Below are 17,700 nucleotides of genomic sequence, written 5' to 3'. Positions count from 1 at the left end.
TTTAGTATAAAATGACATTTCGAAATGGAATCGATGTCAAATACACGGCACAAGTCTTTGTAAGAAGAACTGGACCACTAAAAAAAATGGTTAAATTTGTTCTTATCGTCGGGTTGATGGTGGTTTGTTGTAAGTATTATTTACCATTTAATAAAATGTTTAATGTATTCAAATACTTTTTGAATTTACAATATAATCAAAAATTATTTATATTATAATTCGAAATTTAATAAACGATAGTGCCATTTTTTAATGGTATCAAGATCGGGCCCTCGCGGTACAGGGTATGTCATGCAGAGTTAATTAGCAATTTAAATTATAATTATAATATGATATTAAAATTTTCAGTACCATTTTTATGGATATCATTTGCTTTTCATGGTACTAAGTGTTTCGATTAGTGCGTTTACATTAATTTATTTCACTAGGTTACTCCGTTGCAGCGGAAATCCCTCCGCCTGTCTTAGCTATAGACCCCACTCCACCACCATCGCATCCAAAGGGTTGTATCCGCCGAAACGCCTATATTCCAGTTGAGGCAGAATGCGATGCCTACGTCGAGTGTAAAGTAAGCATATATCGTCCAATTTTGTGCGAGAATCTCACAAAAAATGCCTTTAATTCTCTTATTTGGAAGCCTTTGAAATTGTTATTCTTCTGGGAAACAAACTCGAGAGTCCGGCGGTACGATTCTATGTGGTTAAAATTACCCCACAAATTCAGGTTAAAAAGCAGTAATTTCTTTACTGATTTAGACTTATCTTCGATGTCTTCATAATCAAAACAAATTATTACAATGCCTGTTTTCCCAATAGCCACGTTTGTATATATTTTATTTATTCATTCCTAGGATTTCATGCCAGTTCAAATGACTTGCCCGGACGGACTACACTACGACCCCAGGGTTGAATGGCCAAACTACCCTTGTGGATATCCCATGGATGTTCAATGTGTAGGCCGGAATTTACCTCGTAAGTAAAGTAATAAAATAAGAATAACTAAAATACTTGCGTGATTTGTATGCATTTAATGAATTTTTTAAATATTTAAAAAAACATATTACACGAGAAAAAAGTTTGTAGAAAATTTTGTAGTCGTATTTTATATGAATAATTTGTATCTCTCGCTTCACTATCAAGTACCAGATTCTAAGCTCCTAACTTTTTTACCGAAATACGTATATATTCGTTTCATGACTATTTGATATAAAGCTTTACATTTTCACCGACAGACCTGGCAGCCAATGTACACACCGAAAACATACGTTTACGACCAAATTTATTTGCCAATAAGCTATCACCATTCATTAATATCCGTTTATATTTAATATTATTAATATCCCAGATACTAGAATATACTTAAGAATCTTATACAATCATAAGGGTTTTTATATCCACAGAGGTGGCAAAACCAAACCCGGATTGTCCTCACCGTTATGGCTACTTCCCATCTCCAGTCGCCGCTCCAAATGACTGTGGCCAGTACCGCTTTTGCCTTGATGGCAAGCCCATTGAAATGGAATGCCCTACTGGACTAGCTTTCAACCCTGACTCTGGACGCTGTGATTGGCCTGGACTTGTCAAATCTTGCAATGTCGAAGGTAAAAATTTATAATCGATTATACTTCGATTTCTCTTTAAAATATATATGATAGTCATTAATTGGAAAGGTGATAGCTTAATTACATAATTATTGGTCTAATTTCTTAACTTAATAAGAACATTGTTTCAATAGTACATTTTATGATTTACAGCTTACCTAGGATACACCTGCCCTCCAGCCACATACGACGAGAGTGGAGACCCAATTGTTACAAACCACAGGTAAAATATAAAATAACGAAACTTGATTAGATACACTTTCTATAGTCTATGTCAATCAATATTAATTCGTCAACATTTTAAATTAATTTTCAGGTACAAGGGTAGTTGCTACGCATTCTACTCATGTCAAGGTGGTGGTCACCCTCGCCTGCTCTCCTGTGACGCTGGCTTTGCTTTTGATGAAGCCACTGGCAGGTGCAAGGATGCCGACAAAGTGCGTTGTCAAGACAACGCATCAGCATCTGTACCTGCGCTAGAATAATAATTAAATTGTATTTGGATAATAAATTTAAACAGTAATAAAAGTTTTATTTCCAATCAAAAAGCAGAGAATAATGTCCGTCTTAATCGTAAAACCAAACTAAAGTTTGACCATCTCCCTAATTGTTCTCCTTGAACTCTTAGTTGAAACGCGATATATCGATGTCGAAGGAGTAAAATTAAAGATAACGTGATTAGACAAACATAATAAATAAGAATTGGGCGAATAATGTAAAATAAAAAATAATTCCGGCGACGCTTTTGTAGTCTAAGTAAGAGTCTTGTCTTCAATGGCTTACACGAACTGAAGCTCAAGCTATAACGAGCAATGACGTGGGCTGGACGTCTTCAGCCCCACTTAAACCACGAGACATGCAAGAATAAACGATACGTTAATAATGTATTAATAGTTAATCGACGGACATAATTTTTTAGATATTTATTTGACATATTTAACAACTAATAGTACGACACAGCTAAGGGGCAATATACTTTAATACATATATATCCTAACAGAGTTTGGTATAGCATAGACAACAGGAGTATCACTAACAGCTCAACAGCAAATTGAAAGATTTTGATTATTCTTATTGTCTCTATATATCTAATACTGTGAAAATCCACACCAATAAAATAAAAAAAACCTCGTCGTGTTGCATAAAATAAAAAAAGTAATTTTAAGGTTCGCATGGCAACAGTCTTTATACTTTTAAGGAATTTTAATTCATCATACTTTCAAAAATAAACTCCATGCTCTATTTTACTAACTACTAACTTTATTTCTGCCATAGAGTTTAGTTTATTAAATTAGCACACCAAGGCAATTTGCATGTCGCCCCTTAGGGCTTACTCGAATGCTAAGGCATAAAATAAAATTCTCTAGCTGTGAGAGTTGAGAGAGAAAGAAAAAGAACAAAAAAATTTGCGCCTCTCTCCTCCGCTCGTCCTCCGAACTTACCGTTACAAGTTACTAATTATCCTCCATATTTACATATGAACTTCGTTACAACTGTTTAGAATTCCGAAGAACAATTCGTATTTAATTCAATATACTATACAAAATGAAGTTAATTTTTTTGTATTACTAAGGGGATGTGTAAGCTTTGAGTTTTAGGTAATCATAATTATTTTGTGCGCTCAGAGCAGTATTTTTATTATTATGCTTCATATAGCTTTCAATAAGAAGTAAAGTATGTTTATTCTAAGGTTTAACCAACAATTTTCGGCCATTGACTGTCACTATATTCATTATTAATAATAAATCGAATCCAGTACATTGGCATAAAAAATATTATATTTTTAAATTTTATAATCAAGTAGGTAATCAGCCTTTTATGTCTGACACACGTTCGGTTTTAGATTTCAGACATGCTTGTTTCTTAACGATGTTTGCTATCACCATAGTAATAAGACAAAAATCGTTTTTAGTCAGTTAGTAGGTCTTTTCACTGTAATGATCATAAGTTATCCATTGAGATACGCAATAGCCCATCGTTAATAATAATATTTACATATTAATTAGGTCAATCACGAAGTAAAAACTGAAAAAAAGGCTCACGTATTTAGCAGAAAATGAGCTTGTTGGACGATGTGATGGGGCGTGTTCGTAGTTAGTCAACTGACACGTTTTTTTAAATGAAATCTCTGATCGGCCCGTTTTGGCGAGCGTCTCTGCCGGAAAGGGGCCCTTTACCACAACTAGCACACGTCGTCTCCTGCGAAACTCGTCAAACGTCTGAAAAGCAGGTCGGAAGCAAACTGGAGTGAGCGAAGTAAGGGACCTCGCCTTCCCCGGTGAAGGCGGTTTTTAGACCGAATTTGAATTACCTAAATATAATTATTTCTCCTTGGCTACCGGGATGGGATCCCGTAAAATGTGCGGGGCATCCTACGTGCTTTCGTCGTCGAGAAGGGAATGCAGACTCAACGGATGTCTATAATTGAACTATGCTGTCGAACAAGAACGCGTTTTCGATTTGAAAGTTCAATTATATATTTAAAAAAATCTAAATCGTTAAATCGTGGTAGATGCAATGCAAATTTATTGAATCAAAGCCGTACGTTATAAAAGACATGACTGGGTAATGCTTTTATTTCTTTAGGGTATTATTGAAGGATTAGCTTAGCTATTCGAAAGGTAACGCTACCCGTATTTTCGGACCCGTACCCTAAAGGGACTACTTTTAATATATTTTAGCTATTATATTTTAAGGTTAGTTATTGTTTTTTGTTATACTAATTTATCTTAACTGTAGGGTTACTTTATATACATTAATTATATTCGTTTATATTAAAAAACCAGTTATGTTTTAAATGTTATTGCAAATAAAGTCATTGGTTATAAATAAACGTTATCTCATAGATTATGGATTTTATTTAACTTTCATTGACACATTTTGACAATATATATATAGGATAACATAATGTTATATATAAAATTCTCGTGTCATAACGTTTGTTCCCATACTCCTCCGAAACGGCTTGACCGATGCTTATGATTTTTTTTATCCATATTCAGTAAGTCAACGGCGTTGCACCAATGGTATTTCTGTCTAGTTGCGCATTTAGCACTTGCTCATACGGGAAGGAGGCAACTGGCATGTCTTGGACCCAAAAAGTCAACCTGATCACTTACGATCACTAAACAGATACAGCAATCTGTGGCCCAAACATTAAAAGGTTGTGGCGACTGGTTTTTGTTTTTTCTGATACTTATTAAGTCCCATGTGTGGCAAAGACATCGCGCAATACGTATATTTATGTATAACTACAAATCAACATTTTATAAATTATTTTAATTTGATTTAGTCAAATGCCATTGAGTACAATTCAATGTATTTTCAAAGGACTTCAAAAAAACTTAATTCTAATGTAACTGAAACAACATCGAACCTCGTAAGTTAGGATTCGATTTTGAAAATTCGTTATATGCAACACGATCGATTAAATTATTATCATTTTAATTATTTTTTAAACATTTATAATAGTTATATTGTAAAATATAATGAATGGAACACAACATTTTCAATAAATCCTTTTGGAACTATTTATTTATTACTTTATATCAAAACTCAAGACAACACTTTAGACACTATCTCAAATAGCTATTAAAATATCTGTTAACCGTGGAATGATAATTAAATTAATTGGATACTCAAAATATATTAAGATCTGGTCATTAATGTTCTAAAAACCGCATTCATTAGATCACCACAATAATTCATTAATTCGAACATATAAAAATTTCGGTTGAAGCAATATATCATCATTCAGAAGTTGTGTACTCTCAAATTCAGTAGTACACAAGAAATTTCATAATGTTTTGCTTTACGATCCTCGCCTCTATTCTTATTGCGACAAGTAAGTATAATATTTAATAAAAATGTAATTTTAAAGTGTATATTGCTTACTAGCTACTACTAAATTGATTTTAAGGCTTTGCGACTGAAGAATCTGCATTGTCCGTCGCACCATCAGACCCAACCACGCCTTGTTCTCGCAGAAACCTTTACGAAAAGGTGGAAGGCCAGTGTGACGCCTATGTAGAATGCATAGTAAGTATTACTTCAGAACGTTTTTTGTTGAGGATTACCCGCGAGGACTTCATCGACAAGCTTTTTAGAAAAAAATTTAAAAAATCACATGCACAACGATCACAGATGTACCAAGATTTTGTATATTATTTTATTGTTAATTTACGTAGGAATATTTAACTTTAAACGCAATTTTATTTTTACTTTAGGACTTCGTACCTGTTCAAAAATCTTGCCCAGATGGCCTTCACTACGACGCAAGCGTCCCTTGGCCCAACTATCCTTGTGGCTACCCGACTGACGTGCCTTGCAGAGACAGAAGTGTTGCTCGTAAGTATTTGTGTTCACAAGCTACCATTTTAAACATAGGTTCATAAAGGAACATAAATAAAACTTTGTAATAATAATTTACCTTAATAGACACCTTGTATTACAGAAGCCCCAAAGCCAACATCCGACTGCCCTCACCAGTATGGATACTATCCCTCCCCCAGCGCTCACCCATCTGACTGCGGTCAGTACCGCATGTGCATAGCAGGCTTGGCCGTGGACATGGTATGCCCAACTGGGCTTGCTTTCAATTTCGAGACCAGCCGTTGTGACTGGGCCTTTCTTGTGAAGTCTTGTGACGTTGCAAGTGAGTATAAGAAAATGCGTTTCTCTGCCTCTAATTTTATCTCTGGAAGTCACACAAAGTAAAGTGTCCTTTGATTGGTTTTATTGATAACTAATTCGTGGGATAATCTAGAAGTATATACTCAATAATTTCTTGTAAAACTCTTAATGTATTATTTGAACCTGAATTATTATTTTTCTTTCAGCATTCCTTGGATACCAATGCCCTCCGCCCAGTTTTGACGAGAGTGGCAACCCCGTTGTTACTAACCACAAGTAAGAGTTCTATTAATTATATAAATATATATGTATATTGTATGTGAATCATATGAAAAATAAAATGCAATAAATTTTGTTTCTTAGGTACGATGGTAACTGCTTTGCTTTCTACTCTTGCCAAGAGGGTCGTGGCCGCATACTCTCTTGCGACCCAGGTCTGGCCTTCGACTCTGTCTCAAGCCGCTGCGTGGATGCTGACAGAGTGCCTTGTGAAACCGACATCGCTGTTCCGCGATCTTCTGAATCTAAACCTTAATTTTTCAATAAAATATTATAAATATTATTGTATCATTCTTAAACAACTCAATCAACACTCCATATAATGGTGTTAATAAGTACATTGAAAACAATGAAATACTAAATACTGAATATTTTTTGCTTCCCTTTTGAGTAGAGACTCTTGGGCCGTGGGTGGTGGACACTGGCACTAATTTAAGAGTTGGCGCCTGGTAGGAAGTACCAGTGACCCCAGAGCTGGTGCTTTCCTGGCTCAACGAATAAGTACCGCAATACAGCGAGGAAATGTACACTGCCACAACAAACACAAACTTTTTAAATTTGTTTTAATTTTCTTTTAAATCATTTTAATTATACTTTGTAGGTTATGAAAATTGTAAATATAAATTACACATACGTATAAATTAATGATTACACAATAATATAGAAAAAAAAACTGAAATAGTATTATTTCGGTAACTTTAAAAGTTTAGTAAAGTACTAAGTTTAAATTATTTATACTAAACTAAAATTGTAGTGTACAACAATTTCTAAATGGATCTACATATAGTTAGTAAAGAAACATTATCAATATTTACAAAAAAAAAATAGTTGTTAATATATATAATAATATAATTAATAAGAAATATTTAGTGAAGAATTCTAACTTGAAACATTGAAAACCTCCTCATTCGGTATTTTTTCGGAATCCCATGAAAATCCATTTAATATTCTGCAATACCACAGTAGACTCCAATTTAGTTTAGTCTACTCTAGTTAGTTGTTAAAAATTTTACATCTATTAACGATTATATTTATGTACATTAAAATTTTGTAAGATGTGAAACATATAAATGTTGTGAGTACAACTTATAGTGTTAGAGAGTTGATAACCATGGCGGTCGTATTTTTTACTTAAAAAGATCTATCAAATTACAAAATATCTGGAAAGAAAAACCGTATTAAAGCTATTTCTATTATAAACTTATAATTAATCCGGTTAAAAAATTGTTTTCTTTTAATGTGTAAAAGCTATGTTAACCAAAGACAATATAATGCATTATACAAACTTATAACAGTATGATCTATGATCTCGTGACACGTAAAAGAAATTCTTAACACAACTGAACGATTGTCTCATGGCGCCTAAACACATTACAGGGCACTGGGTCTGCCACAGATAAAAGTAGATATAATCAAACATAACCATTAAACTATACCATAATGCCATGACATACTCGTAATTGATTCATGATTCTGGTAGTAAGATAAACGCAAGAGATGTGTATCGTTGTAACGGAGTCTATAATTTAATCACATATACCTACGTGACATGATTCCTAAAATCATGATAAGTGAATCACGATGAAACATATCGCACCATCCTTTCTTATTTTTCGCCGGTATATAATTGGCCACTAAGCTAAGATCAGTGTCGAGCCTATGTGGAGACAATGTAACGCAATGTTGCCAGGAGTGGACCACCTACATGGGCAATTTGATTGTTAAGGGGAAATATTAAAATTATATATTCGAAAATTTATTATAATTATTTGGAATTTGAGTATCAGTTTTTCATTATATGAAGTTTAAAACAATTTTTAAGTGTCTTAGGAAACAATTCAAATTTTTAATATTAAAAATTAAATTATGTGTTGATATAAGAATTTTAAAAACGCAAACAAAAAATATTGGGAAACACTGAAGTTACCCAAATTCAGAGTATAGATAAATCGCTCAGTATGTCAAAAATGTCATGGATTTTGACAGAAGGGAGTTAAGTCTCGTCTAAGTCTCTTCATCATTGTTACAAGAATAGTGAGTTAAAAATTATTAAAAATTGTTATCTTTCTTCCATAGCATTTAAACATGTTACTTCTTAATTTAAACTCTATGAATATTTAAACCTGGTAGAGCAGTGTTAGGTTAGCCTAAAAACAAATTTAGTGATCCGCAAAAGGTATAAGGGTATCGATACCCGAGTAGTATCGATACTTGTAAATACGTTGTACGGTAAATACTTGAGTACTATCTACAAAAAAAATATGGGCATTTAAATCGATGGTCCATGTTGGAAAGTTTATAGTCGCTACCTGAGTCGATACTTTCAAAATTTTAGGAACTCTACACTAAGTGATTGACGTTTCACATGAATTATTTGTCAAATATATTTTGTAATTGCGTGTTATTTACTAATTTGTATGAAAAGTTTTAAAATATATATCTCATGAACAGTAACTTTTCGCAACCTAAAACTTTGCAAAACGCTTTCTTTTAGTGAGTACTATCTACAAAAAAATATGGGCATTTAAATCGACGGTCCATATTGGAAAGTTTATCCCAGTTTGTTTAAGCCAGGATGGCTTAGGAATCGCAACCTTTAGATCGTGAATTTGATGTTCTGCTGTTTTGATTATATTTTTAAGGTGTGGTATAATTCGTGAATACACGACGTAATTTTTTATACTTTTGCCGTTTTTCGCACGCTGTTTCACCTCCCGGCAATTAAGAAAAATCTAGTTGTCCCAGATTCAGAGTTTGAATGGACAACATTAGAATGGAAAATCGCCCTTAACCACTAGGTCCATCAGTCCTTTAAAACTTGTAATAATATTCGTAAGCCGTAATGTATTTAAGAAATGTGATGTGGTTTTCTAAACTATTTTTATAAAATCGGTTTCCCATTAAGACTCATTTACTGATGAGACAGTATATTAGTGAACTAATTCGAACGATAAATAGGTGCAATTCCATTATATAAAAATCAACTTTCTTTACAATTGATCAAATAACGTTGCGTTTATTAACTCGTCGTATTCAATGATTCAAGTATGTTAGGCAACAGATTATTATTTATTCTATTGCCGTTAATTGTCTTGGGTAAGTGATATTTTTTTTTAATTTAGAATACAGTTATTACAAACATTCTTTAACCGTATAAGTTTATATTTTATTGGCCTTAAATTTATGATTTATTCTATCGACACAGCATAGCGAGCATATAGGGTTACGCTATTATTTCTAAATATTCTTATCTAAGATCCAAAGTTAACTCCGAATATTAGTCAGAAAATGTCGAATCGAATTGTTTTCTTCTTTTAACGAAATTACTATTTAAATTTTAACTAAAAATAATTTACCGCTTTTTATTGCAGCTAACGGGCAAACTGGTTCCGCCCGAGATTGGAGGTTTAGAAGGCCTTCAAGGTTTCCTGCTCGTGTAGTGCCAAGACCTAGTTACGTTTCAAGACCTACAACATTTGCACCAAGACCTGAAATAACAAGTGAGGTGCGACCACATGTAACCGTTTCGACTACGCATTGGCCATCATCCACATATTCTCCACCTATACGCGGTCCTTCATTCAACAGGCGACCGAACATTGTATGGTCTAGACCATTCATAGCCAGCTCCCCAAAACCGAAACCAACCGTCACCGTAGTAGTTCTTCCTGGTTCTCATTCCCATGTGCTGCCCACAACACAACGACCATATTATGTATACCCCGAAAAGCCGACACCAAAGCCCGTTGGCATTCCACTTGCCCCCGAATCGGACCTATTATATTCAAAACCCGAATCTCAACCTCTCAATGCACCTTATGTATCATCCAGTTCTAAACCGATAAGTGCTGCTAATCCAGTAATCAATTCTTCTCCAAAACCAGAAACAGAAAAACCCTATATTGAAGTTAAACCTGTATCAGAACCTCATAAGCCTGAAGTTGTGATCTCGCGTGTTCCCGAGCCGCAACCTGAAGTCAAACCTGAATCACAACCCAAACCTCAAATAAAACCTATACCTGAACCAGAACAAGAATTGAGCCCCGAATTTATAGTGCAAGGTACACCTGAGCCACAGGTAGAACCTAGGCCTGAACCTCAAGTGGAACCTAAACCGGAACCACAAGTGGTACCTTTACCGAAACCACATGGGGTACCTATACCGGAACGACAATTGGAACCTAAGCCGGAACCAGAAGTAGAACCTAAACCTGAACCCGAATCTTCACCAGAGCCCATACCGGAAGTTACTTCTGAACGATTCGATGACGTTTCACTTTCTGGGCACGAAGCATCTCCGGCTCCAGAATTACATCGCGAAGTTTTATCATCTTCAAAACCTGTTTTCGAATTAGAATCCTCATCCAAACCTTCATTTGAACCAGTACCAGCATCTGTAGAGCAAACAGAGATGTCTTCTATACCATATGCTGAAGTTCCACCCGAGCCTTCTCGTGAATTTTCAACACCAACTCCATTTTCACCATCAGCAGAAGTATCATCGGAGCCCGAGTTATTAGATCACTCAGAAGTTCCGTCTAACCAAATACGACTTAAATATATACCTGGCATTGGTAATTCACGCAATCCCATTTCAGCAACCTGGTCAAAGCCTAGTTGGGTCCCTAAGCCTTCTAAGAATCCCGAACATCCAAATCCCTGGAAACCAACACCAACCCCAATATTCCATCTACCCTCGAAAACAAGTACCATTAGGCCCCAACCTATACCTACTTCACAAAAGCTAGTCTACGTCCCTGCACGACCTGTGATAACAGCTAGAACACCAAGCGCTGCTTTTGATGTAATGGCCTTGATGGATTATCAGTGTCATGAGCCTAACGGCTACTTTGCAGTGCCATCAGAGTGCGATGCTTTCATAGAATGTAACGTGAGTTTCCGTCTTTAACATTTTATTTATAAAATATTGTAGTAAATAAGTAATTAATCTAACCTTTTAATAATGTTTGTAGTCCAATAGAGCAAGACAAATAAATTGCCCGGATGGACTTCATTATAATCCTAAAGCTGTATGGCCAGAATACCCATGCGCTTATCCGTCAGAAGTTCAATGTGCCGCCCATTATGCGAAACGTAAGTTGGAATATTATGTATTATTCATTGATATACTGATGATGTAATGTTTTGAAAAACATGTAAGGTAAGTAATAATCGATATACGATAACCATAGAAATATAAATAAAAGACAAAGGATATTATTAATATTAGGCTTTTCAATAGTCGATTTTTAAGAAAAATTAAAGCTACAGAATATATAAACATTTACAATTATGTAATATAAAAATGTATTTTGTCTTTTTAGAGGATCCCAAGCCCACAGCAGAGTGTCCACGACAATACGGCTATTTTGCTTCTCCTTCTGGTGATTGCGGCCAATATATCATGTGTCTAGAAGGCAGAGCTACCAAAATGTCCTGCCCTCCTGGCCTTGCATTCAATTTAAAAACAACTGCGTGCGACTGGCCCGCTAATGTACCATCGTGCAACCCTGTTGGTTAGTATGTAAATATTAATAAAATCGACTTCGGCGTACGCAATAAACACATTTTAACAATGTACGTATTAGAAAAATGACCGATTGTAACACTTATTTTTTGTCACAGTTTTTAGAGGCTTTACGTGCCCCGTGCCAGATATTGGAGAAAATGGAAAACCTTCCGATCTGATTTATAAATACAGGTAAATATGTATTTAAATTTACAATAGTGTAGGTGATGATTCTAATTATTTAACGTAATATTACAAGAACATTTTGCAATTTTCTCTTTGGTCTTGATACGTATAGGTATACGGAAAATAAACATACCAAGCTAAGAGGAGGGTGTAAGTGTAAGGGTGTTAACCGATAAGATATTTGAATAAATTTAACGTACGAATTCCAATAGTACTAGAGTATTGTCTTTAGTTGGACTCTTATTATGGAACCGATATGGTCAGCGTGACCATAATGTGATCCATAAGGGTCATCCTTTTGGATCATACCCATAAAATAATAAACAACTGATGATGACGTAGCTATTTATATATTTTACAGATATGGAAAAAGTTGCAAAAAATACATAGCCTGTCAACGAGGAAGTCCACGACTTTTAAGCTGTGACGAAGGTCTTTCTTACGATGAAGCATCACAAAGTTGTATGGATGATGAATTTGTTAAAGATTGCTCTTAATTAAGTGTTATTTAATAAATAATGACGAATATTACAAAAAATGTGGAATACTTGAAAATAAAATAAAATAGGCTGAATTTGCTTTTTAGAGTTTTGAATTTATTTGATGACACTGTTACGTCACTTTAATCGGACAGTAAAAAATCATGACACTTTAAAAAAAATAAAAATATGTACACCTATATAATTTTTGTTAATAAATGAAATGACTGGACTTGGACTGGAAAAACAGGAAACTGTTATTTGAGATATTTAACTTTTTTTATATATTACGGCAATAGTTTTAACTTTTCCAAGTAAAAGGTTGGGAAACTACATGCGAGAAAAAATAAACAAGATATCAAAAGAAAACAAAGGGATAAGCTAGTTCAAATATATAAACATATTACATCTTAATATTATTATTGTTTATGAAAGTAGATAATGTATTATAATACAATAAAGGACAAAAGGCAGAAGATTTTAGAACTTTTAATCTCATAGAACCATGGTATTTAACATTTATCGGTTCTTAACAGTGAGTGGCACATCTGTTACGATAACGTCTCATATTTATAACAAATTTAAGTTAACATATTTTACAATCTGGGAACGATAAATATAAGATATGTATATAAGGTGTAAAAAAATTTAGAGCTTATTTATTAAAACCAATATTGACTAGACTTAGACTAGATGTCATTGGATAGAAGTGGAAGTTAATCAATCAATAACATTTGAAATAAATAACTATTTATTCTTAAGTAAAATATGAATGTATGTAAATTAACTAAAGTTTATAGTGCCTAGAGCCCTAGAAGCTAGTTCGCATTACCGCCACGCCCCTTTTATTCCGCACAGACTCTTTAAATTATCTGATAAATACTAAAATAATATATTCAGTTAAAGATATATGAATCTTTTGTATTTTAAATATATTCTAAAAAACAAGAATTTGCATTTTGAATAATATTATCTACGTTTTTGTTTTATATATATTATCTGCGTGCTGCGAAACAAAACCGCGATTTTTGTATATTTTGGCAAGCTAAGTCGCAGAAAACGACAATTTTTTCATTTCCGACTTACATTTTCATTTATTTTTATTGTCATTTCGTCCAATAAATGTTATAAAATAATATAATTTAGTTATACAACATAAGACCAAGTGAATCATGAAACAGACTAAAAGAGGGGCGGCGGCGCGACGTATGTTAGCGCAGCCCTGCTTGGTTCGCTTCGCCAATCGAAACATCAAGACATTAAATTACATCAACTAGAACAAGTGACTTCGCCCCTTGTAAAAGTATTTTTATATAAACTAAAATAAAGTGTTATTTAATTTTAAGCCGTGGACTTCAAATTGTTACCACATTATGCAGACTTAAAAACCACGATAATATGTGTTGGCTAAATATTTTTATAATTTGATTTCTACTCGGATTACAGTCCTGTGATTTTATGTCAAATTAAGCGCAATATGGATGATTCTTATATCATAGCAAATTTTTATGACTTGTGTCGACTATGTTTGGTTAAAAGCGGACTCACTGTGTCGATTTTTGGCAATACTCCTGATGATGAAGATAACAAATCACTCAACTCGAAAATCTTAGAATGCTTGGAACTTCAGGTATGTATCTTATATTATTGTACAACTAAATTAAGTTTATCAAACTAACCTACTACACTTATTTGTTTTAGTTGGATCCCAATGATGGTCTTCCTACAAGAATTTGCTATAAATGTTTATTTAAAGTTGACACATGCTCTAAGTTTAAATCATTGTGTTTAGAAAATGAAGCCAGATTAAAACAAATAACTAATCAAATTAATGAACTCAATACCTCAAATTCATCTGAATTCAACTATGTGAATGCTGAGCATAAGCAACAGGCTGAAAATTATATTGTAGAAGATAGTGTTGTAATGGTAGTGGATCCAAGTCTTGACTATGATTCTTCTGAGGAATCAGAAAATGTTGAACAAGGAGAAACAGATGTTGTAGAACAAGACAACATCCCAGAGGTAGAACATGTTCAAGAATCTTACTTTAAAAATGTTTCAATGTGTCAGTATTGTGATCAAGCATTTATATCTCAAGAAAAATGCAAAGATCATGAAGAAAATTTTCATGACCCTCATCGCCCCTATAAGTGTATAGAGTGTAGTATAGTTTTTGCAGAAAGAAACTTGTTTGTTGGTCACACTAAAACTGTTCATGGAAGTGATAAGCCATATCACTGCCCAGAATGTGATAAATGCTTTGGCCGTCGCTCTGACTTGAGAAAACATTCAATTGTCCATACTGGTATTAGGCCATATCAGTGTCAATACTGTTTAAAGAGTTTCTCTCGTAATACAAACTTGAGTAAACACTTGAGAATTCATGCAGGTCATAAACCTCATGTATGTCCAAAGTGTCCACGAAGTTTTGTGGCCAAAGGAGATTTACAGCGACATATTTTAATACACTCTGGAACAAAACCCTATGCCTGCCAGAACTGTCCATTAACTTTTGGTAGAAAAGATAAACTAGTAAAACATGAACTAAGACATGCAGGAGTAACATCATCTCATGGGAATGAAGAAAATAATGATATGGTGGTCAGTGTGAATCCATATAGCAATTTGATGTCTTCCCCAAACGAACATTTAAATTCTAATGACTATGAGCTTCCTAGAGTTCCTGATCATATTGCTGGTGACGGCAGTTTTTTAAATCATTTACAAAAGGCTCCATCAACATCTAACAAACAACTACAAAGTTCACCTACTAAACAAAAGTCTCCTATAAGTAAAAATAAGCCTAAAAATATAAAATGTCATCAATGCCCTAAAAGGTTTTCATCTCTTGATGCTTACAAGACTCATGTATCTATTTCACATATTGGGTCACGAGTTTTCCAATGTAAAGTTTGTTTTAAAAAATTTGCTAGAAAAAGAGAACTAGACCGGCATGCCTCTGTCCATTCAACAGGGAAACTTTTTAACTGCAGTCAGTGTGATAAACAGTTTACAAGAAAGGACAGACTTGACAGGCATGAGCAAACTCATGACTGTTTAGTGGTGAATATGCCCTGCATTGAGTGTGGTGCAACATTTGAAAAGAAACCTGATTTAGTAGCACATATTAAATCTCATTTTACTGATAATTTTGATGATAAAGTAACAGAAACTCGAATAAAAAAAGAAAATGAACAAAATTTTCCAATGGAAGAAAGTAATATGTATGATCTAGAGACATGAGATTTTTTAAAAACAAAATATGTATTTATTTTTATATTTAACACTACATTACAGTACCTAAGATTAACTTTCATATATTAAGACATAAATTTTATGTTTTAATTCTTATTTAATTGATAATAATATAATTGTACTTAATTATATAAAAAAAATATGTCTCTGTATTAATAGCACCCATTATCATCTTATGAATAACTTTGTCCACACTGCTATTAATTCTAAAATATAACCATTATTAATATTATAATAATGTATGTCAACTTTAACATTGATTAAGTAAAGACAAATTTATAATCACTGTTAGTGAAAAAATTGACTTTGTTAAACTTTTCAGATAACTATTTATAATTTTCTTCTGGAAAAAGTATTATTTATTTATTGTTTACCGATTATGATATACTCATTTTTATTATCAATTACAATAATCATCTGGGTATGTAGGGGGTGTCAAGTGGTTCATGCTCATTTCAAGTTTAGGGACAATTGAAAAAACTAAATCTAGGAAAATTTACACAAGCATAGCCCTCCTAAATAATAACACTACATACACCAATGAGAAGAATAATATTTCTATAGTATATTCCAACATTTTTGCTTATATTGATAATACTTTAGAGGTAAATGACATTAAAACTAAAACAAATACTTAAAATATTTTATTTATCCAGCTAAGGGATTTGCATGTATTGTAACTGATGTTATTCTGGCTTCATTTAAAGGTTTAAAGTTTTTAGGATTGATGGGCATCTTTTCTAAGTCATCAAGAGCTTCAAAACCATCAATGACCCTGAAACAAAAAAATGAATTATACAAATGTTGTTTGTTAACTACTTTTGTATTCTGTTTCCTATGGTATTTCTGGAGTTTGATCTATAGGTATAAGAAAGCCATAGTTATCACAACCAAAGTTAAAAATAAGTAAATATTACCTGCCAAAAAGGGTATATTTTAAATCCAAATGTGGTTGTTCTCCATATGTAATAAAAAATTGGCTACCATTTGTATTTGGTCCATTATTTGCCATACTAACCATTCCTCTTGCATTATGCTGAAACAAAATATTTTCATACCCCTTGATACAATTTAATTTGTATTTTGACATTAAAATTAGTTTATATTGCACAAAAATATGTCAAACTTTAGACTTCATTTAGTTCTTTAATATATATAAGAATTATTTAAAAACTTGATGCTGTTATGTCATACCTTTAATTCCTCTTTAAATTCATCTTCAAATTTTCTACCCCATATAGATGTACCCCCTTTACCAGTACCTGTAGGGTCACCAGTTTGTACAATAAAGCCCTAAAAATAATAATAAACGTGAAACAAAACGTTCATATTTCTTTTAATTGATGTACAAACAGCACTCTAGTTAACATACCTTAATATTTCTGTGAAATAGGCAACCATTATAATAATCACTAGCACATAAAGCCAGAAAATTTTCACAAGCCTTAGGACATTTATCACAAAATAGTTCAATTTTAAGGTCGCCTACATCACTGTGCAATGTAACAGACATTTTTTTTATTTTATGTAAATAATATAACATAAGTTTTATCTGAGTAGGTCTAATATTAGGATTTATTATTAAAATTTACATGATAGTTGATTTCTGTCATGTGTCAATGGTGACACTTAACTAAACCATGCAATTTTTATAGGATTTTATAGCGGTACGAGACTTTTTTTTTCTATATTATGGCAACTTTATGCCAGTTTCAAGTAAAAGGGGAAACTACACGCGAAAAAAAATAAACAAAGAC

General features: G+C 33.2%; 4 protein-coding genes across 4 annotated transcripts; 3 read left to right on the top strand and 1 right to left on the bottom strand.

The window, feature by feature from the left end:
- Positions 1 to 11: 11 nt before the first annotated feature.
- On the top strand, positions 12 to 2,093 carry LOC123707659 (protein obstructor-E-like). The gene is made up of 6 exons (XM_045657918.1): positions 12 to 129; positions 429 to 568; positions 851 to 971; positions 1,400 to 1,600; positions 1,754 to 1,823; positions 1,917 to 2,093. The coding sequence occupies exons 1-6, from the start codon at positions 12 to 14 to the stop codon at positions 2,083 to 2,085; spliced, it is 819 nt and encodes a 272-aa protein (XP_045513874.1). The 3' UTR covers positions 2,086 to 2,093.
- A 3,538-nt stretch (positions 2,094 to 5,631) lies between these two features.
- LOC123707763 (vegetative cell wall protein gp1-like) lies at positions 5,632 to 12,779 on the top strand. Its single transcript, XM_045658101.1, has 7 exons — positions 5,632 to 5,638; positions 6,054 to 6,254; positions 9,883 to 11,402; positions 11,485 to 11,605; positions 11,836 to 12,027; positions 12,137 to 12,212; positions 12,568 to 12,779. Exons 1-7 carry the CDS (start codon positions 5,632 to 5,634, stop codon positions 12,701 to 12,703), a joined length of 2,253 nt encoding a protein of 750 aa, XP_045514057.1. The 3' UTR covers positions 12,704 to 12,779.
- Positions 12,780 to 13,717: 938 nt separating this feature from the next.
- Positions 13,718 to 16,493, top strand: LOC123707234 (zinc finger protein 605-like). The gene is made up of 2 exons (XM_045657116.1): positions 13,718 to 14,315; positions 14,387 to 16,493. The coding sequence occupies exons 1-2, from the start codon at positions 14,163 to 14,165 to the stop codon at positions 15,929 to 15,931; spliced, it is 1,698 nt and encodes a 565-aa protein (XP_045513072.1). The 5' UTR covers positions 13,718 to 14,162; the 3' UTR covers positions 15,932 to 16,493.
- A 79-nt stretch (positions 16,494 to 16,572) lies between these two features.
- LOC123707235 (peptidyl-prolyl cis-trans isomerase-like 3) lies at positions 16,573 to 17,574 on the bottom strand. Its single transcript, XM_045657117.1, has 4 exons — positions 17,316 to 17,574; positions 17,138 to 17,236; positions 16,861 to 16,979; positions 16,573 to 16,718 (listed from the first exon to the last, which is right to left on the bottom strand). The coding sequence occupies exons 1-4, from the start codon at positions 17,484 to 17,486 to the stop codon at positions 16,592 to 16,594; spliced, it is 516 nt and encodes a 171-aa protein (XP_045513073.1). The 5' UTR covers positions 17,487 to 17,574; the 3' UTR covers positions 16,573 to 16,591.
- Between the last annotated feature and the right edge of the window lie 126 nt (positions 17,575 to 17,700).

This window comes from Pieris brassicae, chromosome 3, assembly GCF_905147105.1.
Source record: "Pieris brassicae chromosome 3, ilPieBrab1.1, whole genome shotgun sequence".
Lineage (NCBI taxonomy): Eukaryota > Metazoa > Arthropoda > Insecta > Lepidoptera > Pieridae > Pieris > Pieris brassicae.
Note: the sequence above shows the minus strand (reverse complement) of the source record. Positions and strands in the feature narration are given on the sequence as shown.